This window comes from Rhinoraja longicauda, chromosome 3 (assembly GCF_053455715.1).
Source record: "Rhinoraja longicauda isolate Sanriku21f chromosome 3, sRhiLon1.1, whole genome shotgun sequence".
Lineage (NCBI taxonomy): Eukaryota > Metazoa > Chordata > Chondrichthyes > Rajiformes > Arhynchobatidae > Rhinoraja > Rhinoraja longicauda.
In genome coordinates this window covers 96,927,401-96,952,971 of record NC_135955.1, presented here as the reverse complement: position 1 = coordinate 96,952,971, position 25,571 = coordinate 96,927,401, and the positions used below count along the sequence as shown (strand labels likewise).

Below are 25,571 nucleotides of genomic sequence, written 5' to 3'. Positions count from 1 at the left end.
GATGAATTTAAAAGAGAGTTAGATAGAGCTCTAGGGGCCAGTGGAATCAAGGGATATGGGGAGAAGGCAGGCACGGGTTACTGATTGTGGATCATCAGCTATGATCACAATGAATGGCGGTGCTGGCTCGAAAGGCCAAATGGCCTCCTCCTGCACTTATTTTCTATGTTTCTATAAAGTCTGATTAAAGAGGGTTCCAAGGTCTCCAATGAAGTAGATGGAAGGTCAGGACTACACTAGCTGATGAGAGGATCGAACATAAGTAACGGGACTGACACTATGCTCATTGAAGGGCCCCAACCCAAAAGGCAGCTATCCATGTGCTCCAGAGATGCTGCCTGACCTGCTGAGCTACTCCCCCACCTGGTGGAGCCTCGCGGCGATGGGGCCTAGGCGGCGGTGAAGCCTCGCAGTGGCGGTGAAGCCTCACGGTGGCGGTGAAGTAGGGTTGCCAACTGTCCCGTATTAGCCGGGACATCCCTTATTTTGGGCTAAATTGGTTTGTCCCGTATTAGGCCCGGGGGGTGCTGTAGGCCCGGACGCTGTAGGCCCCGACACTGTAGGCCCCGACACTGTAGGCCCGGACACTGTAGGCCCCGACACTGTGGGCTCCGACACTGTGGGCCCCGACACTGTAGGCCCGGACACTGTAGGCCCTGACACAGTTTAGGTCCCGATACTCTATGTTTCTGACATTTTAGCTCCAGACAGTCCAGGCCCGGAGGCCCGGGCGCCGCCTAACGGAGGTTGCGTAGCAACCCGCCTCCCGGCCCGGGCGGTCGCCTTTGGTGGAGCGGGAGCGTGAGGCCGCTGGCTGGGCGAGGTCACGTGGGGCGCGGCGGGGTGGTGACGTTACCTTGTCCCGTATTTGGGAGTGAGATAGTTGGCAACCCCTACAGTGAAGACTCGCGGGTCGGCCCGAGGTAGAAGAGAGCTTGGGGGGGTGGGGGGGGGGGGGGGGGCGCGGTGAGGGGGGGGAGGGGAAGAACAATGGGGGAGGGGGGGGGGAGAACAATGGGAACCTGGCGTGGGGGGGACCGCTGAGGGGGGTGGAGAACAAAAGGGGGAGCTTTGTAACTTTGTCAACGCCGTAGGTGGCCGCTATTTGTATACATTGGGTACGCAAGCAAAGAATCTCTCTGTGCCCAGTCACATGTGACAATAAAAGTATTCCATTCCATTCCGCTTTCCAGCATCCTACAAATCCCTGCGTCGCTCCGTAGTGATACAGCCTGGGTCACTCGTTCACTCACCTGATTTTCGGACAACCACATGGCTGTGAGTTCGTGCAGTTTTGTGAAACTAAACGGCAGATTCTTTAATCTAAGGAAACATAATCAAAAAGTACAAAAGTTAGACAATAGACAATAGGTGCAGGAGGAGGCCATTCGGCCCTTCGAACCAGCACCGCCATTCAATGTGATCATGGCTGATCATTCTCAATCAGTACCCCGTTTCTGCCTTCTCCCCATACCCCCTGACTCCGCTATCCTTAAGAGCTCTATCTAGCTCTCTCTTGAATGTATTCAGAGAATTGACCTCCACTGCCTTCTGAGGCAGAGAATTCCACAGATTCACAACTCTCTGACTGAAAAAGTTTTTCCTCATCTCCGTTCCAAATGGCCTACCCCTTATTCTTGAACTGTGGCCCCTGGTTCTGGACTCCCCCAACATTGGGAACATGTTTCCTGCCTCTAACGTGTTCAACCCCTTAATAATCTTATACGTTTCGATAAGATCCCCTCTCATCCTTCTAAATTCCAGTGTGTACAAGCCTAGTCGCTCCAGTCTTTCAACATACGACAGTTATGCAAGAAACCTCCCGATGTAACGCAGTCAATTATACTTTGCGAAATACTACTTTGGATGTGAAAGTCACCCATGTTTTTTAGTAGATGGTACATCAAAACAAGTATCTATTAAGTTTATGAATGCAAGTCTAGCAAGACAGACAACCTGGACAAAAGATTTATAGCAGTGCGGAGAGAACATGATTACAGGGGACAGACAACCCAACTTTAAGGGGTGGGTGGGTGAAGTGTTGTTGATTGAGTTATTGATACATTATTATTGCAAGTCACATGTCACAGTGGGATTCTTTTATTACAAAGTTTGTAAAGAGTTGCAGCGTAGAGGCCCCTGACAAAGTTTAAAATACTTCATTAGTCACTCCTTTGTTCTCGGCGGCAGCACCCCCACCCCCACAAACCCCCCCCACCCCCACCCCCCCACCAACCCTCGACCACCTCACCCCCCCTACAACACCCACCCCCCCCCCCACCACCCTAACATCGGTAGTGGGGAAAATGCTAGAGTCAGTTATTAAAGATGTGATAGCAGCACATTTGGAAAGTGGTGAAATCATCGGACAAAGTCAGCATGGATTTACCAAAGGCAAATCATGTCTGACGAATCTTATAGAATTTTTCTAGTAGATGTAACTAGTAGAGTGGATAAGGGAGAACCAGTCGATGTGTTATATCTGGACTTTCAGAAGGCCTTCGACAAGGTCCCACATAGGAGATTGGTGTACAAACTTAAAGCACACGGTATTGAGGGTTCAGTGTTAAGGTGGATAGAAAATTGGTTGGCGGACAGGAAGCAAAGAGTAGGAATAAACGGGTCCTTTTCGGAATGGCAGGCAGTGACTAGTGGAGTACCGCAAGGCTCAGTGCTGGGACCCCAGTTATTTACAGTGTATATTAATGATTTGGACGAGGGAATTGAATGCAACATCTCTAAGTTTGCGGATGACACGAAGCTGGGTGGCAGTGTTAGCTGCGAGGAGGATGCTAGGAGGCTGCAGAGTGACTTGGATAGATTAGGAGAGTGGGCAAATGCATGGCAGATGCAATATAATGTGGATAAATGTGAGGTTATCCACTTTGGCGGCAAGAACAGGAAAGCAGAGTATTACCTGAATGGTGAACGATTAGCAGAAGGGGAGATGCAACGTGACCTGGGTGTCATGGTGCACCAGTCATTGAAAGCAAGCGTGCAGGTGCAGCAGGCAGTGAAGAAAGCGAATGGTATGTTGGCATTCATAGCAAGAGGATTTGAGTTTAGGAGCAGGGAGGTTCTGCTGCAGTTGTACAGGGCCTTGGTGAGACCGCACCTGGAGTATTGTGTGCAGTTTTGGTCTCCTAATCTGAGGAAATACGTTCTTGCCTTAGAGGGAGTACAGAGAAGGTTCACCAGATTGATCCCTGGAATGGCGGGACTTTCATATGAAGAAAGACTGGATAGACTAGGCTTGTACTCGCTGGAATTTAGAAGACTGAGGGGGGATCTTATAGAAACATATAAAATTCTTAAGGGGTTGGAGAGGCTAGATGCGGGAAGATTGTTCCCGATGTTGGGGAAGTCCAGAACCAGGGGTCACAGCTTAAGGATAAGGGGGAAGTCTTTTAGGACCGAGATGAGAAAACATTTCTTCACACAGACAGTGGTGAGTCTGTGGAATTCTCTGCCACAGAAGGTAGTTGAGGCCAGTTCATTGGCTATATTTAAGAGGGAGCTAGATGTGGCCCTTTTTGCTAAAGGGATCAGGGGGTATGGAGAGAAGGCAGGTACAGGTTACTGAGCTGGATGATCAGCCATTATCATATTGAATGGCGGTGCAGGCTCGAAGGGCCGAATGGCCTACTCCTGCACCTATTTTCTATGTTTCTATGTTTCACCCCATCCACCCTCTCCGACCACCCCACTCCACCCCCACCACCACCAACCCCCCCTCCACCACCAACCCCCCCTCCACCACCAACCCCCCCTCCCCCACCCGCCCACCACCCCTCGACCACCTCACCCCCCCCAAATCCCACCCATCCCCCACCACCCCATCCACCCCCTCCAACCACCCCACCCCCACCACCTCACCCCACCCACCAGCCCCCCAGACCACAACACCCACCCCCCCACCCCACACTCACCACCCCACCCCACTAACCCCCCACTCCACTCCTTCACCACCACCCCTCCCCACCACCGCTGACACCTCCCCACCCCTCCCCTGACACCCCCCCACCCCTGACCCCCCCCCACCACCACCCCCGACCCCCCCCCCCTGTCCTTTGCTCCTGAGATGTTGCCTGACCCTTGCGTTACTCCAGCATTTTGTGTCTACCTTCCATTTGAAGCAGCATCTGCAGTTATTTTCCTACACATTTGTAGGTTAATTTGGTTGGTAAAATTGTAAATTGTCCCACGTGTGTGTAGGATAGTGTGTGTGGGGATCGCTGGTCGGCGTGGACTTGGTGGGCCAAAGGGCCTGTTTCCGCGCTGTATCTCTAAACTAAACTAAACCTCCTGTTTATATCACCTTCAGGCAGATTACCGGCAATTAACAAGCCTGTACAATCCTCCCCCAGCCTGCACTTCTTAAAAAAAAACTCTTCCCAGTTCTAACCAAGGGTCGAGGATCCAAAATGTTTACTTCTTCCATATCAGATTCCCATCATCTGCAATTTGTTTTGACATTCTCTCCCTAGAGATGCCCCTTGACTTGCCAATTATTTTCAGCATTTTCCATTTGAGAACGTCAGTAAAAATTTGAAGCCGTTCCAAAGTTTAGCGAAGAGACCCATCTGATGTAAACAATATTACTGCAACATTTCAGTTTTCATCTCGGCACTTTTGTTCTGAGAGCTTTTGCAAGTTTCGATAATGGCAGAGGTTCCTACAGAAGTAGACTTAGAAACATAGAAAATAGGTGCAGGAGTAGGCCATTCGGCCCTTCGAGCCTGCACCGCCATTCAATATGATCATGGCTGATCATCCAACTCAGTATCCTGTACCTGCCTTCTCTCCATACCCCCTGATCCCTTTAGCCACAAGGGCCACATCTAACTCCCTCTTAAACATAGCCAATGAACTGGCCTCAACTACCTTCTGTGGCAGAGAATTCCACAGATTCACCACTCTCTGTGTGAAAAAAAACTTTCTCATCTCGGTCCTAAAAGACTTCCCCCTTATCCTTAAACTGTGACCCTTGTTCTGGACTTCCCCAATATCGGGAACAATCTTCCTGCATCTAGCCTGTCCAACCCCTTAAGAATTTTGTAAGTTTCTATAAGATCCCCCCTCAATCTTCTAAATTCCAGCGAGTACAAGCCGAGTCCATCCAGTCTTTCTTCATATGAAAGTCCTGCCATCCCAGGAATCAATCTGGTGAACCTTCTCTGTACTCCCTCTATGGCAAGAATGTCTTTCTCCCCGTCTTTACGCCTATATTCGATGTGAACATTCCTGCCGATGAGTCTAAGAATCCCTCAATGCCTGCTTAGCAAAAGAGGCATTCTGAGCGCTGGCTGGTATTATTAAGTTTACTATTTCGCCCATTCCACCCAACAGGTGAGAATAGGGCGGGGCACGGTGGAGCAGAGGTAGAGTTGCTGCCTTACAGCGCCTGACTACGGGCGCTGTCTAGGTGGAGTTTGCATGTTGTCCCTGTGACCGCGTGGGTTTTCTCCAGGTGCTCCGGTTTCCTCACACATTCCAAAGGCGATCGGGTTTATCATAGACAATAGGTGCAGGAGTAGACCACTCGGCCCTTCGAGCCAGCACCGCCATTCGATATGATCATCTAAAATCAGTATCCCGTTCCTGCTTTTTCCCCCATATCCCTTGATTCCTTTAGCCCTCAGAGCTAAATGTTTGCAGGTTATTTGGCTTCTACAAACTGTCCCTAGCGTTTAGGATAGTGCTAGTATACAGGTTGCTAGTTGGCACGGATTCGATGGGCCGAAGAGCCTGTGTCCACACTGTATCTCTAAACTAAACTAAGGTGTCTTCGCCTCAACTGATCACGAGTAATAAATACCAATGAAACATTAGTATTATGTTAAAGGCATCGAGCATTAACTACTTTGACTTCACTTCCCTAGATTTCATTTCTCTAGATCTACAAAATGGTTGTGACAAATAAAAAATAGATAAATTAATGATAAGAGAGTCAGATCGAGCTCTAAGGGCTAGTGGAATCAAGGGATATGGGGAGAAGGCAGGCACAGGTTACTGATTGTGGATGATCAGCCACGATCACAATGAATGGTGGTGCTGGCTCGAAGGGCCAAATGGCCTCCTCCTGCACATATTTTCTATGTTTCTATGTTTCTATGACCAGCGATCCTCGCACATTAACACTATCTTGATTTGATTTTTTTTTTTGATTTTGAGAAACAGGTCCTTCGGCCCATCGAGTCCGCGCTGCCCAGCGATCCCCGCACATTAACACTATCTTACACCCACTAGGGGCAATGTATATTTATACCATGCCAATTAACCTACTAACCTGTACGTCTTTGTGGGAGGAAACCGGAGCACCCGGAGAAAACCCACGCAGGTCAGGGGGAGAACGTACAAACTCCGTACAGACAGCGCCCGTAGTCGGGATCGAACCTGGGTCTCTGGCGCCGGAAGCGCTGGAAGGCAGCGACTCTACCGCTGCGCCACCGTGACCACCCCCCAATTGTTGGAAGTGTCTCAACACAAAAATATGCAACAAAAACAAGGATATGTGATCCTTGGAAACTGAGAAGCGAAAGAGGAGAGGCACAGGGGAATCCGAGAGGACAAACACACAAATCACTGAAGGCAGTGACACATTGAGAAAGGTCATTGTATACAAGAACAGCCAGAGAACAGATTCAAAACAAGGAGAAATTGGCCGTAATCAAAAGAATAAAGAACGGATCAAAGGGTGCCAAAACATTTTAGGAATGCATCAAAACACCGAGGTGCATCTATCAGGGAAGAGGTGGCTGAGACACTTTCCTGAGGATAGGTTGTGGGTTACCCAGGTCGAGGCATAGAGTGACACAGCATGGAAACAGGCCCTTCAGCCCAACTGGCCCACACCGACCAACATGTCCCATCTACACGAGTCCCACCTGCCTGCATTTGGCCCTTAGCCCTCTAAACCTGTCATATCCATGTACCCATCCAATTCCCATATACATGTCCCATGGACATGTAAAATGTGTACATGTCCCATCTACACGAGTCCCACCAGCCTGCATTTGGCCCGTAGGCCTCTAAACCTGTCATATCCATGTACCCATCCAATTCCTTTTAAAACATTGGGATAGTCCCAGCCTCAACGACCTCCTCTGGCAGCTCATTCCATTCACCCACCACCCTTTGTGTGACAAGTTTCCCCTCAGATTTCTATAAAATCTTTCCCCCTTCACCTTAAACCTTTGTCCTCTGGTTCTTGATTCCCCAACTCTGGGCACAAGACTCTGTGCGTCTACCCGATCTATTCATCTCATGGTTTTATTCACCTCTATAAGATCACCCCTCTTCCTCCTATGCTCCATGGAATAAAGTCCTAAATTGGTCAACTGCTCCCTACAGCTTGGACCCTCCCGAGCCCTGGTAACATCCTCGTAAATCTTCTCTGCATTCCTTTCCAACATGGCAACTTCTTTCCTATAACATGGTGCCCAGAACAGAACACAATACTCTAATTGCGGTTTCACCAACGTCTTATACAACTGAGACATGACCTCCCAACTGCTATACTCAATACTCTGACTGATGAAGGCCAATGTACCAAAAGCCTTTTTTGACCATCCGATCTACCTGTGACTCCACCTTCAAGGAATATGTACCTGCACTCCTAGATCCCTCTGCTCCACAACACTCAATAGACAATAGACAATAGGTGCAGGAATAAGCCATCCGGCCCTTCGAGCCAGCACCACCATTCAATGTGATCATGGCTGATCATTCTCAATCAGTTCCCCGTTCCTGCCTTAATAGACAATAGACAATAGGTGCAGGAGTAGGCCATTCGGCCCTTCGAGCCAGCACTGCCATTCAATGTGATCATGGCTGATCATTCTCAATCAGTACCCCGTTCCTGCCTTCTCCCCATACCCCCTGACTCCGCTATCCTTTAGAGCTCTATCTAGCTCTCTCTTGAATGCATTCAGAGAATTGGCCTCCACTGCCTTCTGAGGCAGAGAATTCCACAGATTTACAACTCTCTGACTGAAAAGGTTTTTCCTCATCTACGTTCTAAATGGCCTACCCCTTATTCTTAAACTGTGGCCCCTGGTTTTGGACTCCCCAACATCGGGAACATGTTTCCTGCCTCTAACGTGTCCAACCCCTTAATAATCGTATATGTTTCGATAAGATCCCCTCTCATCCTTCTAAATTCCAGTGTATGCAAGCCTAGTCGCTCCAGTCTTTCAACATATGACAGTCCCGTCATTCCGGGAATTAACCTAGTAAACTTACGGTGCACGCCCTCAATAGCAAGAATATCCTTCCTCAAATTTGGAGACCAAAAACTACACACAGTACTCCAGGTGCGGTCTCACTAGGGCCCTGTACCTCTTTGCTCCTATACTCAACTCCTCTTGTTATGAAGGCCAACATTGCATTCCAGAGCACGACCATTCACTGTGGAGGGTTCTGCCCATGTTAGACTTTCCAAAAGGCAACACCTCACATTTCTCTGTATTAAATTAATGCCTTGAAAAGTTTCGAGTTGACACCGATATTATCCATGTAAACTATACCCCCTGCTCCATCACACTCCCATGCATTGTTCTTTAAAAGGAAAGTTCCATCAACAAAATAATACTGTATTTAAGTAACAAGCAATTAACTTTCATGCAAGTTCCGAAGAGATCAAAATTCTTAGAGAGAACCAAACCTAATTTCGTGTGTGTAATATAGAAACCTTTCCCATAGATAATGAGTCATTGTTGCAAGATATTGCTAAGAATAAACTTAACACATTTTCTCAGCACTATTCCCTGTAAGTAGACTGATTTAAGATCAAACGGCTCAATTTGAAAGTACATTGGACGCGAAGATTTAAAATTGCAAAGTGAATTGAATAACTTTGTTAACATTTTCTGGACAGCAGCCATGGGTAGAAATGAACGGGGAGAGAGAGAGGCACAGGGGAATTCTAAGAGAGCAATTGCCCATTGACTGAAGGCAGTGACACAAGTTAACACGGGCAACTGGAGCAGAGACCTGACCTCGGGTGCTGTCTGTGTGGAGTTTGCACGCTTTCCTGCGACCGCATGGGTTTCCTCTGGATGCTCCAGTTTTTTTCTGGCGGTCACGGTGGCGCAGCGGTAGAGTTGCTGCCTTACAGCGAATGCAGCGCCGGAGACCCGGGTTCGATCCCGACTAGGGACGCCGTCTATACGGAGTTTGTACGTTCTCCCCGTGACCTGCGTAGGTTTTCTCCGAGATCTTCGGTTTCCTCCCACACTCCAAAGACGTACAGGTTTGTAGGGTAATTGGCTTGATAAATGTAAAAAATTGTCCCTAGTGTGTGTGTAGGATAGTGTTAATGTGCGGGGATCGCTGGTCGGCATGGACCCAGTGGGCCGAAAGGGCCTGTTTCCGCGCTGAATCTCCAAACTAAATTAAACTAATTTGGGAAGAAACTACAATGCCATTCAGTATTTTAAAATCTGCTCCACCATTCACTACAATCAGGGCAGGTCATCTCACTGTACCATCTCCCCATTCTCTCCAGAACTCTCGATGCCTTGTGTGGAAACATCAACACACCTCCTACTTAATCAATACAGGACTCGAGGGTCTGAGCTACAGGGAGTGAGTGGTTGAGCAGCCTAGGACTCTATTCCCTGCAGCACAGGAGGATGAGGGGTGATCTTATAGAGGTGTACAAAATCATGAGAGGAATTGATCGTGTAGATGTAGACTTCGGCCTTGCTAAACAACTGCACATGCTGGTTAATACACCAAAGGACACAAAGTGCTGGAGTAATTCAGCGGGTCAGGCAGCATCTCTGGAGAACATGGATAGGTGACGTTTCACAGAGTGCTGGATTAACTCAATAGACAATAGACATTAGCAGGAACAGGGTACTGATTTTAGATGATCTGCCATGATCATATTGAATGGTGGTGCTGGTTCGAAGGGATGAATGGCCTAGTACTGCACCTATTTTCTATGTTTCTAAGTGACCAGGAGGTGGTGTGAGCTGGGGTTGGTGCGGGCAGGTCCATCCACCAGAACCAAAATCAGGGGTGTCAGGGGTTATGGGGAGAAGAACGGGGTTAAGAAGGAGAGGTAGATCAGCCATGATTGAATGGCGGAATGGACATGATGGGCCGAATGGCGGCGGTCACGGCGGCACAGCGGTAGAGTTGCTGCCTTACAGCGAATGCAGCGCCGGAGACTCAGGTTCGATCCTGACTACGGGCGCCGTCTGTACGGAGTTTGTACGTTCTCCCCGTGACCTGCGTGGGTTTTCTCCGAGATCTTCGGTTTCCTCCCGCACTCCAAAGACGTGCAGGTTTGTAGGTTAATTGGCTGGGCAAATGTAAAAATTGTCCCTAGTGTGTGTAGGATAGTGTTAGTGTGCGGGGACCGCTGGGCGGCGCGGACCCGGTGGGCCGAAGGGCCTGTTTCTGTGCTGTATCTCTGTATCTGTATAATGGCCTAATTCTGCTCCTATTACTTATGAACTCACGAAATCCTTTATAAGGAGCTCCGTTAAAATGAGGGCTTACTGCATTATTTTTTAAGATTTTAAATGCTATTGTGGGATTTAGAAAAGGCACGGATCAGTCGTTGAGTCTGTCTGGATAGTATTTGTGAAATGGCCACGAACATGTTAACGAGAATGTATTATTCTTGGGCTCTATGTGGCAACATGACAGTGGGTGTCAAGAACAGTCGTATGCAGCCCGACAGTAGCCAGTAAAACCATCCCTCTGGCCTTAAAACACTCACGCCTATGTGCAGGCTGAACACAAGTTACGGGTGACGAGGGACACCACATCTCCCAAATTTATAGGAAAAAAACTGCACATGCTGGTTTAAATCGAAGGTGGACACAAGATGCTGGAGTAACTCAGCGGGTCAGGCAGCATCTCTGGAGAGAAGGAATGGGTGACGTTTCTTCTTCAGACGGAATTTCTCCCAAATCTATGATCAACTGCAAACGAATCGCCTTCGATTCCAAACTCTGGTGTCTGTCCTTAGTGGCGCAGTGGTAGAGTTGCCTCCTCACAGCGCCAAGAGACCCGGGTTCGATCCTGACTACGGGTGCTGTCTGTACTAAGTTTGTACGTTCTCCCCGTGACCCGCGTGGGTTTTCTCCAGGTGCTCCGCTTTCCCCCCATATTCCAATGGGGTGAATTGTTGTGGGTTAATGGGCTTCTGTAAATTGGCCCGACCGTGTCGGATGCGAAACTGGGAGAACACGGGACCAATGTGCAGGTAGACACAAAAATGCTGGAGTAACTCAGCGGGACAGGCAGCATCCGTGGAGAGAAGGAATGGGTGATGTCTCGGCTCGAGACCCTTCTTCAGACCCTAGTGTGTCTCCACCCGAAACGTCGCCCATTCCTTCTCTCCAGAGATGCTGCCTGGCCCGCTGAGTTACTCCAGCATTTTGTGTCTATCTTCGATTTAAACCAGCAACTGCAGTTCGTTTCTTGTACACTAGTGCGCAGATGATTGATGGTCAGTGTGGACTCGCTGGAATTTAGAAGACTGAGGGGGGATCTTATTGAAACATATAAAATTCTTAAGGCGTTGGAGAGGCTAGATGCGGGAAGATTGTTCCCGATGTTGGGGAAGTCCAGAACCAGGGGTCACAGCTTAAGGATAAGGGGGAAGTCTTTTAGGACCGAGATGAGAAAATATTTCTTCACACAGAGAGTGGTGAGTCTGTGGAATTCTCTGCCACAGAAGGTAGTTGAGGCCAGTTCATTGGCTATATTTAAGAGGGAGTTAGATGTGGCCCTTGTGGCTAAAGGGATCAGGGGGTATGGAGAGAAGGCAGGTACGGGTTACTGAGCTGGATGATCAGCCATGATCATATTGAATGGCGGTGCAGGCTCGAAGGGCCGAATGGCCTCCTCCTGCACCTATTTTCTATGTTTCGATGTTTACTATGGACCCGATGGGCCTGTTTCCACACTGTCTCTACACATCAACGCCAATGCAGTTTTAATATTTTAGACATACGTATTTGGTCAAATACTAACCGGTTGTCGCTGAGATTAATGACTTTGAGTTTCTGCATCTCTCCCATTTCCTCGGGCAAGTGCTCCAGTTTGTTGGAGTGAAGGAACAGCACAGTCACGTTCTTGCAGTTACCAATCTGAGGTCAAACAAATTGTCACAAGTGAGTCATTTAATTACAACAGAACAGCACACGCTAATATACTAACGTCACATCACCACGCGGGCACAGGCTGGAAAAAAATCTATCCGACCCGTCGCAAGAGGTGGAAACTCGTCTACAATTTGCGTAAAAACACAGTATTACAGCATCAAGATTAAAATAATGTTCACAGGTTCTAGGAGCAGAATTAGACCATTTAGCTCATCAGGTCTCCTCCGCCATTTAGAACTGAGATGAGGAAAAACTTTTTCAGTCAGAGAGTTGTGAATCCGTGGAATTCTCTGCCTCAGAAAGCAGTGGAGGCCAATTCTCTGAATGCATTCAAGAGAGAGGTGGATAGAGCTCTGAAGGATAGCGGAGTCAGGGGGTATGGGGAGAAGGCAGGAACGGGGTACTGATTGAGAATGATCAGCCATGATCACATTGAATGGTGGTGCTGGCTCGAAGGGCCGAATGGCCTCCTCCTGCACCTATTGTCTATTGTCTATTGCCATTCAATCATGGCTGATCTATCTCTCCCTCCCAACCCCATTCTCCTGCCTTCTCCCCGTAACCCCCGACACCCGTACTAATCAAGAATATGTCAATCTCTGCCTTAAAAATATCCACTGACTTGGATACAATAGCCTTCTGTGGCAAAGAATTCCACAGTTTCACCACCCTCTGACTAACAAAATTCCTCCTCATCTCTTTTCTAAAGGTACGTCCTTTTATTCTGAGGCTGTGTGTAACCTCTCCCACTCGTGGAAACATCCTCTGCACATCCACTATCGAGGCCTATTACTATTTGAAATTATTATACATTTTAGTTTGGTGTGGGCGAATTTTAGACAGGAAGGGCTGATGGAAATACATAAAATTATGAAAGGCATAAACAGAGTAGTCTTTACCCCGCAGAGTGAAAAAATCAAGTACTGGAGGACAGTTTTAAGGTGGGGGGGGGGGGGGGGGGGGAATTTTAAAAGAAAATGAAAGTGATGGCGGTCACGGTGGCGCAGCGGTAGAGTTGCTGCCTTACAGTGAATGCAGCGCCGGCGACCCGGGTTCGATCCCGACTACGGGCGCCGTCTGTACGGAGTTTGTACGTTCTCCCCGTGAACTGCGTAGGTTTTCCCCGAGATCTTCGGTTTCCTCCCACACTCCAAAGACGCGCAGGTTTGTAGGTTAATTGGCTTGGTAAATGTAAAAATTGTCCCAGGTGTGTGTAGGGTAGTGTTAATGTGTGGGGATCGCTGGTCGGCGCGGACCCGGTGGGCCGAAAGGGCCTGTTTCCGCGCTGTATCTCAATTTAAAAAAAAAAATCTCAGTGGGTCAGGAAGCATCTGTCATAAATGTCTTCTATCCATGTCCTCCAGAGAACATTCTCCAGCTACCTGACCTTCTGAGTTACACCGGCACTCAGTGCCTTTTTTGTAAAGCCAGCACCTGCTGTTCCTCATCGCCAAACAAAGTTTAAAGGAGATGGTGTGAGACAAGTTTTTTTGTTGCATAATGCAGAGTGGTGGATATCTGGAATTTGCTGCACAGAAAATGGTAGAAACAGATATTATCGCAAAGTTTAAGAGGCATTTGGGCAGTCATGAACAGGCTGGTCATAGAGTGACTGAAGAAGGGTCTCGACCCGAAACGTCACCTGTTCCTTTTTTCCAGAAATGCTGCCTGACCTGCTGAGTTACTTCAAGGGGTAGGCCATTTAGAACGGAGATGAGGAAGAACTTTTTCAGTCAGAGAATGGTGAAGGTGTGGAATTCTCTGCCTCAGAAGGCAGTGGATGCCAGTTCGTTGGATGCTTTCAAGAGAGAGCTGGATAGAGCTCTTAAGGATAGCAGAGTGAAGGGGTATGGGAAGAAGGCAGGAACGGGGTACTGATTGAGAGTGATCAGCCATGATCGCATTGAATGGCGGTGCTGGCTCGAAGGGCTGAATGGCCTACTCCTGCACCTATTGTCTATTGTCTATTGTCTATTGACTATCTTGGTAATAGTCACGTGGCGGCGCCTAACGGCAGCGGCTGACTAGCAGTCTGTCCGTCTTTTTTTTCCCTTTTTTTGTTGTGTGTCGGTGTTGGGATGGTTTTTATATATATATTTTTTTCGGTTGTGTATGTGTGGGAGGGGGTGGTGGTGTGGGTGGGTGGGGGGGGGGGGGGACTTTTCTCTTCCTCACGGCGCGGGGTGCGGCTCGGCTGCGGGGCCTAACATCGCCCACTGCGGCTCGGCCGCTGGACTTTACATCACCCGGTGCGGCTTGGCCGCTGGACTTTACATCCCGGTGCGGCTTGGCCGCTGGACTTTACATCCCGGTGCGGCTTGGCCGCTGGACTTAACAGTGCCCGGTGCAGCTCGGCTGCGGGGCTTAACATCGCCCGGTGCAGCTCGGCTGCGGGGCTTAACATCGCCCGGTGCAGCTCGGCTGCGGGACTTTTCACCGCTGGTGCGGCTCGGCTGCGGGACTTAACATCGCCCGGTGCGGCTCGGCCGCGGGGCTTAACATCGCCCGGTGCAGCTCGGCTGCGGGGCTTTTCATCGCTGGTGCGGCTCGGCTGCGGACTTGACATCGCCCGGTGCGGCTCGACCACGGGACTTAGCTGCGCAAGGTTTGGTCGCGGGCCTTTCATCGCCTGATTCGGCCGCGAGACGTTTCAGCGCCCGGTGCGGGGACTGTGCGGGTCGGTCGGGGACGAGCTGTCTGTCCATGGGCGTGGGGAAGAGAGTGGAAGTTTTGTTGCCTCCATCACAGTGAGGGGGTGTTTGGAGTCACTGTGATGGACGTTTGTGTTGGGGTCGTGTGTCTTGTGTTCTTTTTTTTTTTCTATGACTGCTATGTAGTTTCGTTCGGTACTTCGGTACCGAACGACAAATAAAGCTCTGTTATAGAGTGATTATGGATCACCTGCGAGCAGATGGGATTTGATAAATTGGCACCATGGTCAATAGACAATAGACAACAGACAATAGGTGCAGGAGTAGGCTATTCGGCCCTTCGAGCCAGCACCATCATTCAATGTGATCATGGCTAATCATTCTCAATCAGTACCCCATTCCTGCCTTCATCCTGGTTCATTGTTAGCTACGGGGATGATGATAACGAGGCAGACAATCAGTAATATTTAATCAGGAGGACAGCGAAACTAGTCGGAGAACTAGGGTGGGGGAGGGACGCGGAGAGAGGGAAAGCAAAGGTTACTCGATGTGGGAGAAATCAATATTCATAGGATTGGGTTGTAAGCTGACCAAACGAAATATGAGATGCTGATTCAGGCTGAGTCAAGATGTGACATATAAACTGGGGAGTGACTTCTGACATTGGGGCCAATTCTAAAACAGCAGGGACAGGCAGCAATCTCTGGAGAGAAGGAATGGGTGACGTTTTGGGCCGAGATCCTTCTTCAGAGATTCTTTGGTTTAAACCAGCACCTGCAGTTCCTTCCTACACAGTTGTTAAAATAGCCATTGCTTCCTTTGTGAACTTTGGAACATTAAACAGTGCAGCACAGGGACAGGCGTTTCAGCTCACGATGTCCACGACGCAGATGATACTAAATTAAACTAATCGTCTGGCCAGCACCCGCCCCATATCCCTCCATTCTCTGCACATCCATCTCTGTGTCTATTTAAAAAAAAGAGACACAAAATACTGGAGTAATTCAGCAGGTCAGGCAGCATCTCTGGAAGGATATTCTTGCTATTGAGGGTGTGCAGTGTAGGTTTACTAGGTTAATTCCCGGAATGGCAGGACTGTCATATGTTGAAAGACTGGAGCGACTAGGCTTGTATACACTGGAATTTAGAAGGATGAGAGGAGATCTTATCGAAACGTATAAGATTAATAAGGGGTTGGACACGTTAGAGGCAGGAAACATGTTCTCAATGTTGGGGGAGTCCAGAACAAGGGGCAACAGTTTAAGAATAAGGGGTAGGCCATTTAGAACTGAGATGAGGAAAAACTTTTTCAGTCAGAGAGTTGTGAATCTGTGGAATTCTCTGCCTCAGAAGGCAGTGGAGACCAATTCTCTGAATGCATTCAAGCGAGAGCTAGATAGAGCTCTTAAGGATAGCGGAGTCAGGGGGTATGGGGAGAAGGCAGGAACGGGGTACTGATTGTGAATGATCAGCCATGATCACATTGAATGGCGGTGCAGGCTCGAAGGGACGAATGGCCTCCTCCTGCACCTATTGTCTATTGTCTATAGTCTATAAAAGGAATAGGTGATGTTTTGGGTCGAGACCCTTCTCTAGACTTAAGAGTGTCGAGAGAGAGAGGGGAACTTAGAGGTATGAAAAGGCACAGAACAAATCAGAGCCAGCACCAATGGCCAAAGACCCCATGGTGCCAACTTGAATGATTCTGAAATGCCACTATTTTATCTGCTTCCACCACCACACCCGACACCGCACATGACTTTAGACAGACTTACCGCGTGGAAACCGGCCCTTCAGCCCACTGAGTCTACGTCAATCAGCGATCACCTCGTACTATCTTACAAATTTTCGTAAGCCAATTAACCTGCAAACCTGTACGTCTTTGGAATGTGGGAGGAAACCGGAGCACCCGGAGAAAACCCACGCAGGTCACAAACTCCGTAGAGGCAGCACCCGTAGTCAGAATATATATTCCCGCTCTGACATTCAAGCTATGCTCTCTAGTACAGATACTCCTCGACCAGTAGGTTAGGTGGCTATGATGTTTGGTAGGTTCGGTGGCTATGATGTTTGGTAGGTTAAGTGGCTATGATCTTGGGTGGGTTAGGTGGCTATGATGTTTGGTAGGTTAGTGGCTATGATGTTGTGTAGGTTAGTGGCTATGATGTTGTGTAGGTTAGTGGCTATGATGTTGTGTAGGTTAGGTGGCTATGATGTTTGGTAGGTTAGTGGCTATGATGTTGGGTAGGTTAAGTGGCTATGATCTTGGGTGGGTTAGGTGGCTATGATGTTTGGTAGGTTAGTGGCTATGATGTTGTGTAGGTTAGGTGGCTATGATGTTTGGTAGGTTCGGTGGCTATGATATTTGGTAGGTTAGGTGGCTATGATGTTGTGTAGGTTAGGTGGCTATGATGTTGTGTAGGTTAGTGGCTATGATGTTGTGTAGGTTCGGTGGCTATGATGTTTGGTAGGTTCGGTGGCTATGATGTTTGGTAGGTTCGGTGGCTATGATGTTGTGTAGGTTAGGTGGCTATGATGTTGTGTAGGTTAGGTGGCTATGATGTTCGGTAGGTTAGGTGGCTATGATGTTTGGTAGGTTAGGTGGCTATGATGTTCGGTAGGTTAGGTGCATTAAATGCATTTTCGACTCACAATATTTTCGATTTACGATGGGTTTATCGGAAGGTCACCCCATCCTAAGTCAAAGACCACCTGTGCTTGATAAATCCACCCTGGGATTTGACTCCCTACCCTCTCTATCGATGCCTCCCCTAATTTTGTAACTTGTAATGACCCTGCTAATGTACCGATACAGAATGTTTCACACACATCTCCTTGCTTCCAATGCTCAACAGATGGGCTGTGGTTTACGTTTCCAAAGCTTGGCTTGCAAAAACATGCATTACTGGAGATAAATAAATGAACAAGTGCATGCCTGATCAAACATCACCTTGAGATTTTCTTTAAAACACTGAAGGTGCCATTATCAAGAAGCAGAGATAACATAGTCAAGCCCCACATCAATATGCCAAGTGGAGCAGATTACATATCACTAATCTGGAGCTCAGTCTTCAGTTTCAAATGGGGGCATATTCTAGGGAGCTTGGAATTCAAGTGATGTGTGACACAGATAAAATGTAGAGGAAGAGCAATATTAAACACTAGACTAAGTGAACCCGTTGTGCCCAAACCTCTCCTGCATTGGTGCAGCACACTCTCCTCTCTCCTCCCCCCTCACCCCCTTCCCTCTCCCCCTCCTCCCCCCCCCACTCCATCCCCCTCAACCCCGCTTATCCTCCCTCCTCCTACCTCCCTCCCTCCCTCTACCCCCCTCCCTCCCTCCCCCCTCCCTCCCCCCTCCCTCCCCCCTCCCTCCCTAGGAGATAGATTTAAACCTTAAAATGTGAATAACTTAAAAAATATAACACCGATTTCAATGAAACTTCTTCCATTAGCACCAAAGGGACGACGGTGAGTAAGGTGGGCCTAAAATTGTCGCGCTATCGTGTACCGTTTTGGCAGTAGTTCAGGAACAAACAAACAAACAAACAAACAAGAGTTTTAGTGTATAGATGCACAATCAAGGACGAGCCTCACCAACTTCTACATGTGTGCCGTAGAAAGCATTTTGTCGGGGTGCATCACAGCAAGGTTTGGGAACAGCTCCATCCAAGACCACACGAAACTGCAGCGAATTGTGGACACAGCCCAGACCGTCACACAAACCAACCTCCCTTCCACTGACTCCATTTATAACTCGCGCTGCCTTGGCAAGGCCAGCAGCATCATCAAGGGCCAGTCTCACCCCGGCCACTCCGTCTTCTCCCCTCTCCCATCAGGCAAGAAATACCGAAGTGTGAAAATGTACACCTCCAATAATAAACTAAATTAATCTCACAACCAACAAATCACACCAAAGGGTTCACAGTCCAACCACAATGAGACATGAGAGCAGAATAAGGCCATTCGGCTCAATAGACAATAGGTGCAGGAGTAGGCCATTCGGCCCTTCGAGCCAGCACCGCCATTCGCTGTGATCATGGCTGATCATCCACAATCAGTACCCCGTTCCTGCCTTCTCCCCATACCTCCGCGATCTTTAAGAGCTCTATCTAACTCTCTCTTGAAAGCTTCCAGAGAATTGGCCTCCGCTGCCTTCTGAGGCAGAGAATTCCACAGATTCACAACTCTCTGAGTGAAAAGGTTTTTCCTCATCTCCGTTCTAAATGGCCTACCCCTTATTCTTAAACTGTGGCCGCTGGTTCTGGACTCCCCCAACATCAGGAACATGTTTCCTGCCTCTAGCGTGTCCAATCCCTTAATAATCTTATATGTTTCAATAAGATCCCCTCTCATCCTTCTAAAATCCAGTGTATACACTAGGCTCATCGGGTACTAGTACATCAAAGTACTATCACTGAATTAGACGTTGACAAAAAATGTAAAGATGTTACCTCTGAAGGAAGATCTGTAATGAAATTATGATCTGCTGCAAGAGTTCTTTGATTCTGGAGCTGTCCGATTGTAGGAGGTATGGCTTCAATTTCATTAAAACTGAAATCAAATTCTTCTAAACATGAAAGCCTATACAGACGCAAATAAATAAATGATTGCATGAGACAACACACTTATTAAAACATGACATAATAAGTTCATAAGTGATAGAAGCAGAATTTGGCCATTCAGCCCATCGAGTCTAACTCCGCCATTCAATCGTGGCTGATCTATCTTTCCCCCTCAACCCCATTCCCCTGCCTTCACCCCAAGTGCGTGAAGGAGAGATATAGGAGGTCCCTCTTTCCCGCTGCTGTGAGACTGCACAACCAGCACTGCTCCCAGCAGATGAGTCAACAGTAACAGTTAAGGAATACACAGAAAACTGATGACAATTTATCCTTGTCTTTACTTTTTATTTATAATGAATGATCTCTTGCTCTCCACTTTGCTGCTGTAACACTATAAATTTCACCGGTGTGGGACGAATAAAGGAATATATTATTATTATAATAACTTATGACACCCGTACTAATCAAGAATCTATCAAACTTTGCCTTCACAGTATTCAATGTTTTGGCCTCAACAGCGTTCGATGGCAATGAATTCCACAGATTCACCACCCTCTGACTAAAGAAATTCCCCCTCATCTCCTTCTGAAAGGAACATCCTTTAATTCTGAGGCTGTGCCCTCTAGTCCTAGACTCTCCCACCAGTGGAAACATCCTCTCCGCATCCACTCTATCCAAGCCTTTCACTATTCAGTAAGTTTCAATTGCATCCCCCCTCACCCTTCTAAAGTCCAGCAAGCAATGGGCAATGCCACAAACAAGCTAAATATCTCAATATTCTCTGGCTAGATCCCTGACCAGTTTAAATTACAGAAATCAATTTCCCCCCCCAAGCTATCGACTGCTCAAGCATTTTACATTTTCACATTACCCAAAAAGTCAATCCGAAATACTTACCCTCCAATTGAATCTGGTAAAGTTATCAACTGGTTTTCATCCACTTTAAGTGCAGTTAGTTTTTTAAGAGAACCTGGAATTATAGGAATGAACAATTATAATCATGTGTCGGAAGAAACTGCAGATGTTGGTTTACACACAAAAAGCTGGAGTAAATCAGCGGGACAGGCAGCATCTCTGGAGAGAAGGAAAAGGAATAGGTGACGTTTCGGGTCGAGTCCCCTTTTCAGGTCTGACCCAAACGTCACCTATTCCTTCTCTCCAGAGACGCTGCCCGTCCTGCTGAGTTACTCCAGCTTTTTGTGTCTATCAATTATAATCACCTCATCGGTTCTTAAGAAATTTAGATCAAATCCGCAGAACGCTGGAAGTTAAGATAACAAACAGTATTAAATTGGGGGCGGCACGGCGGTGCAGCGGTAGAGTTGCTGCCTCACAGCGCCAGAGACCCGGGTTCGATCCTGACTACGGGTGCTGTCTGTACGGAGTTTGTACGTTCTCCCTGTGACTGCGTGGGTTTTCTCCAGGTGCTCCGGTTTCCTCCCACACTCCAAAGACAAGCAGGTTTGTAGGTTAATTGGCTTTTGTAAATTGTCCTTAGGTATGTACGATAGAACTGGGGAGCACTTGGTCAGTCAGGACTTGGTGGGCCAAGGGGCCTGTTTCCACGCTGTATCTCCAAACTATGTGCGATCCTAATCTGCCATTCAATAAGGTTATTATCTGATCTGAATCTCAGCTCCATCTTCCTATCTCATCCCCACGGTCTATGATTCCCTTGTTCAAATATCTAGCAGCTTTTGGAGCTGATTCATTTTTCACACATTTCTCAGCTGGAAAATTCCAAAGAGCCATAACCTGCAGAAATGAAAGTCCCCTCTGTATAAAAGCGATTCTCTTTTTTTTGTGTAGGGAGGAGTGGCAGATGCTGATTAATACCGAAGACGGGACACAGAGTGCTGGAGTAACTCAGCGGGTCGGGCAGCATCTCTGGAGAAAAAGGATGGGTGACGTTTCGGGTCAGAACCCTGAACTTCTTCACTCTGAAGAAGGGTCTCGATCCGAAACGTCACCCATTCCTTTTCTCCAGAGATGCTGCCCGACCCGCTGAGTTACTCCAGCATTTTGTGTCTGCCTTCAATTTGAAACCAGCATCTGCAGTTATTTTCTTCTACAGTATATAGCAATACTTTAACATAAATTGTTGACATTCTACAGTTAGCTTGAAAATATATATTTGTCTTTTTATGAAACAAAATTGCAGAATCAATATAGAAATAATAAATGCCTATTTTTTTAGTTAATTCAACATCAGTTTTAGGAGATGATGTCTCCCTTCCACCTATATCTCTCCCACCAGCTTTACATTTCACTCCTCTTAGCTTAGAGATACAGCGTGGAAACAGGCCCTTTGGCTCACCGAGTCATAGAAACATAGAAACATAGGAAATAGGTGCAGGAGTAGGCCATTCGGCCCTTCGAGCCTGCACCGCCATTCAATATGATCATGGCTGATCATCCAACTCAGTATCCCGTACCTGCCTTCTCTCCATACCCCTGATCCCTTTAGCCACAAGGGCCACATCTAACTTCCTCTTCAATATAGCCAATGAACTGGCCTCAACTACCTTCTGTGGCAGAGAATTCCACAGACTCACCACTCTCTGTGTGAAAAAAAACTTTCTCATCTCGTTCCTAAAAGACTTCCCCCTTATCCTTAAACTGTGACCCCTTGTTCTGGACTTCCCCAACATCGGGAACAATCTTCCTGCATCTAGCCTGTCCAACCCCTTAAGAATTTTGTACGTTTCTATAAGATCCCCCCTCAATCTTCTAAATTCCAGCGAGTACAAGCCGAGTCCGTGCCGCCCAGCGATCCCCGAGCACTAACACTATCCTACACAGTAGGGACAATTTCCAATTTCAGTGAAGCCAATTAAACTACAAACCTGCACATCTTTGGAAGGTCAGGATTGTTACAGTTTAGTTTATTGTCACGTGTCGCGAGGTACAGTGAAAAGCTTTTGTTGCGTGCTATCCAGTCAGCGGAAAGACATTACACGATAACAATCGTGCCATTTACAGTGTACAGATATATGATAAGGGAATAACGTTTAGTGCAAGGTAAGGCCAGCAAAGTCTGATCAAGGATAGTCCGAGGGTCTCTGGTGCTGTAAGGCAGCAATTCTACCACTGTACCTCCCTATACTTTTAATATAAATTGTTGACATTCTGTTAGCTTGAAAATATAATTTTCTTTTTAAAAAAAAAATGTTTGTGAGCAAAATCAATATAGAAATATAAATGAGTATTTTTTTCATTAATTCATGATAAGTTTTAAATGGCTGAATTTTCTCCCCCCTACTACGATGTCTGAACGTTTTCTGCCACAGAAGGCAACGGAGGCCAATTCACTGGATGAATTTAAAAAGAGAGTTAGATAGAGCTCTAGGGGCTAGTGGAATCAAGGGATATGGGGAGAAGGCAGGCACGGGTTACTGATTGTGGATGTTCAGCCATGATCACAATGAATGGTGGTGCTGGCTCGAAGGGCCAAACGGCCTCCTCCTGCACCTATTTTCTGTGTCAATGTTGTCCTGACCCGAAAGGTTGCCTGTCCACTCCATCCACAGATGCTGCCTGACACTTCGAGTTGCTCCAACACTTCGGGTTTACGTCAGTTTAACATTTGGGAATTGCACAAATGTTGTGATAATAAACTATGGGACTTTCTGCTCTCATCATTATTATTAGACCCGAAACTGAAGAGGAACACTTATGTGCACATGTTATATTGAAAGCAGAAATCTCAGTTGTTGTTCCCCAATTTCTCCTTCCAATATTTCACATGGTTTGCTACTTTAGGGATTTTGTTTTTGCAACTGGCCATTAAAAATAACAACGGCAGGAAGCTCAGCACCAAGTAGTAGTTTAGTTTAGAGATACAGCGTGGAAATGGGCCCTTCGGCCCACCAAGTCCACACCGCCGAAGGGCCTGTTTCCACACTGTACGACTATGATTCCATCTTTGAAGGTTTCACAAAATGCTGGAGTAACTCAGCGGGTCAGGCAGCATCTCTGGAGAGAAGGAATGGGTGATGTTTCGGGTCGAGACCCTTCATCAGTCTGAAGAAGGGTCTCGACCCGAAACGTCACCCGTTCCTTCTCTCCAGAGGTGCTGCCTGACCCGCTGAGTTACTCCAGCATTTTGTGATACCTTCAATTTGTACCAGCATCTGCAGTTATTTTCCTACTGGACCATCTTCAGTACTGAAATGTTATCTTCATACACCTGAAGCTTCATTACTTGTAAATATTAATTAGCTCTGAGAAAAACACAAAGTGCTGATTTAACTCAGCATCGCTGGGGAACATGGCAGGTAACATTTTGGGTCGGGACCTTTCTTCAGACTTTAAACATCGCCCTGGCAATGTCCTCCAGAGATTCTGCCTGACCTGCGCATTTCTTTGTATTTTACTTAAATTTCCAATATCTACAGTCCATCGTGTCTTTAGTTTTTAGAAAATATCTTTTTCGTTAACATTTACTGTTTGCTTTTCTCCTGCTAACTCTTCTTGCCCCACTTGCATTTCTTAAATGAAGTACAATAAGGCCAAGACTAAGTATTTAACACTATATTTTTAACACAATATTTAACACTATATTTTTCACCCAGAGTGTTGTGAATCTGTGGAGTTCTCTGCCACAGAGGGCAGTGGAGGCCAATTCACTGGATGAATTTAAAAGAGAGTTAGATAGAGCTCTAGGGGCTAGCGGAATCAAGGGATATAGACAATAGGTGCAAGAGGAGGCCATTCGGCCCTTCGAGCCAGCACCGCCATTCAATGTGATCATGGCTGATCATTCTCAATCAGTACCCCGTTCTTGCCTTCTCCCCATACCCCCTGACTCCTCTATCCTTAAGAGCTCTATCTATTATTGCATCGTATGGGAGGCGCATTCCCAATCTCGTTGTACCCCTGTACAATGACAATAAAGATATATTGTATTGTATTGTATTGTATTGTAGCTCTCTCTTGAATGCCTTCAGAGAATTGGCCTCCACTGCCTTCTGAGGCAGAGAATTCCACAGATTTACAACTCTCTGACTATGGGGAGAAGGCAGGCACAGGTTACTGATTGTGGATGATCAGCCATGATCGCAATGGTACTGGCTCGAAGAGCCAAATGGTCTCCTCCTGCACCTATTTTCTCTGTTTATATGTTATACCAAGGAACCACAGATGACGACATTTTGAGCCAAGAGAGAATGCAAGGATTCATTAATCCAATGTGTTTAATCGTTGATTGATCTGGTCATGTTCTGGGCAACTGTTAAGGGAGCACATTAAACTTATATGTTTTCAGGCATAGGCTTTGGACAACTGCAAACATAATGCTGTGTGCCACCTGCTCACCACTTCACAAGCCTCTTTATGCCAAGCACCCCAGATCACCTTTGGAATGGTGTTGTCTTTTCTGCCCGACAATCCAAAACGGACCCATGCTCCTTCCTCATACCCCTACAATCATGCTTGTCTAAATATTCACGCGATATGAGCAGAATTAGGCCATTCGGCCCATCAAGTCTATTCTGCCATTCAATCATGGCTGATTCATCTCTCCCTCTTCACCCCAATCATAAGTTCATAAATTCATAAGTGAAAAGATTAGAATTAGGCCATTCGGCCCATCAGGTCAACTCCTCCATTCAACCGTGGCTGATCTATCTCTTCGTCCTAACCCCATTCTCCTGCCATCTCCCCATAACCTCTGACACCCGTACTAATCGAGAATCGTTCTATCTCTGCCTTAAGTATTTCCATTGACTTGGCCTCCACAGCCTTCTGTGGCAAAGAATTCCACCGATTCACCACCCTCTGACTAAGGAAATGCCTTCTCGTCTCCTTCCTGAAAGAACGCCCTTTAATTCTGAGGCTTTGACCTCTAGTCCTAGACTCTCCCACTGGTGGAAACATCCTCTCCACATCCACTCTATCCAGGCCTTTCAATGAGGTCCCCCCTCATCCATCTAAACTCCAGCGAGTACAGGCCCAGTGCCGACAAACGCTCATGATATGAAATCATTCTTGATTTATCTTGCAGTGCCTTACGATTATAGCCCAAATGGATAGAATTGACCATAAAAATGTTTCACCTCCTGCAGAGTCATCAGCTATTAATTTAAATTATCAAGAGCTCCTTCAATCAACCGTGAAGGTTTGAACTTCATGGAGTCACCTAACAATGTGGTTTTACTGCAGTCTTTAAGTGCTTGAGTAGTTGGAGAAAAAGTTAAATGAATCAAAATTGATGTGCTGAGTGAAGG

General features: G+C 47.2%; 1 protein-coding gene across 2 annotated transcripts in view; it reads right to left on the bottom strand.

Annotated features, from left to right (window-relative positions):
• The window catches only part of erbin (erbb2 interacting protein), a 160,016-nt gene that overhangs the window by 70,454 nt on the left and 63,991 nt on the right, over positions 1-25,571 (bottom strand). For both annotated transcript variants that reach the window (XM_078396706.1, XM_078396709.1), the window contains exons 9-12: positions 20,242-20,314; positions 19,234-19,363; positions 11,998-12,113; positions 1,254-1,323 (exon numbers count right to left, since the gene is read on the bottom strand). In XM_078396706.1, the coding sequence (XP_078252832.1) occupies positions 1,254-1,323; positions 11,998-12,113; positions 19,234-19,363; positions 20,242-20,314 (389 nt within the window). The remainder of the gene's footprint in view (positions 1-1,253; positions 1,324-11,997; positions 12,114-19,233; positions 19,364-20,241; positions 20,315-25,571) is intronic.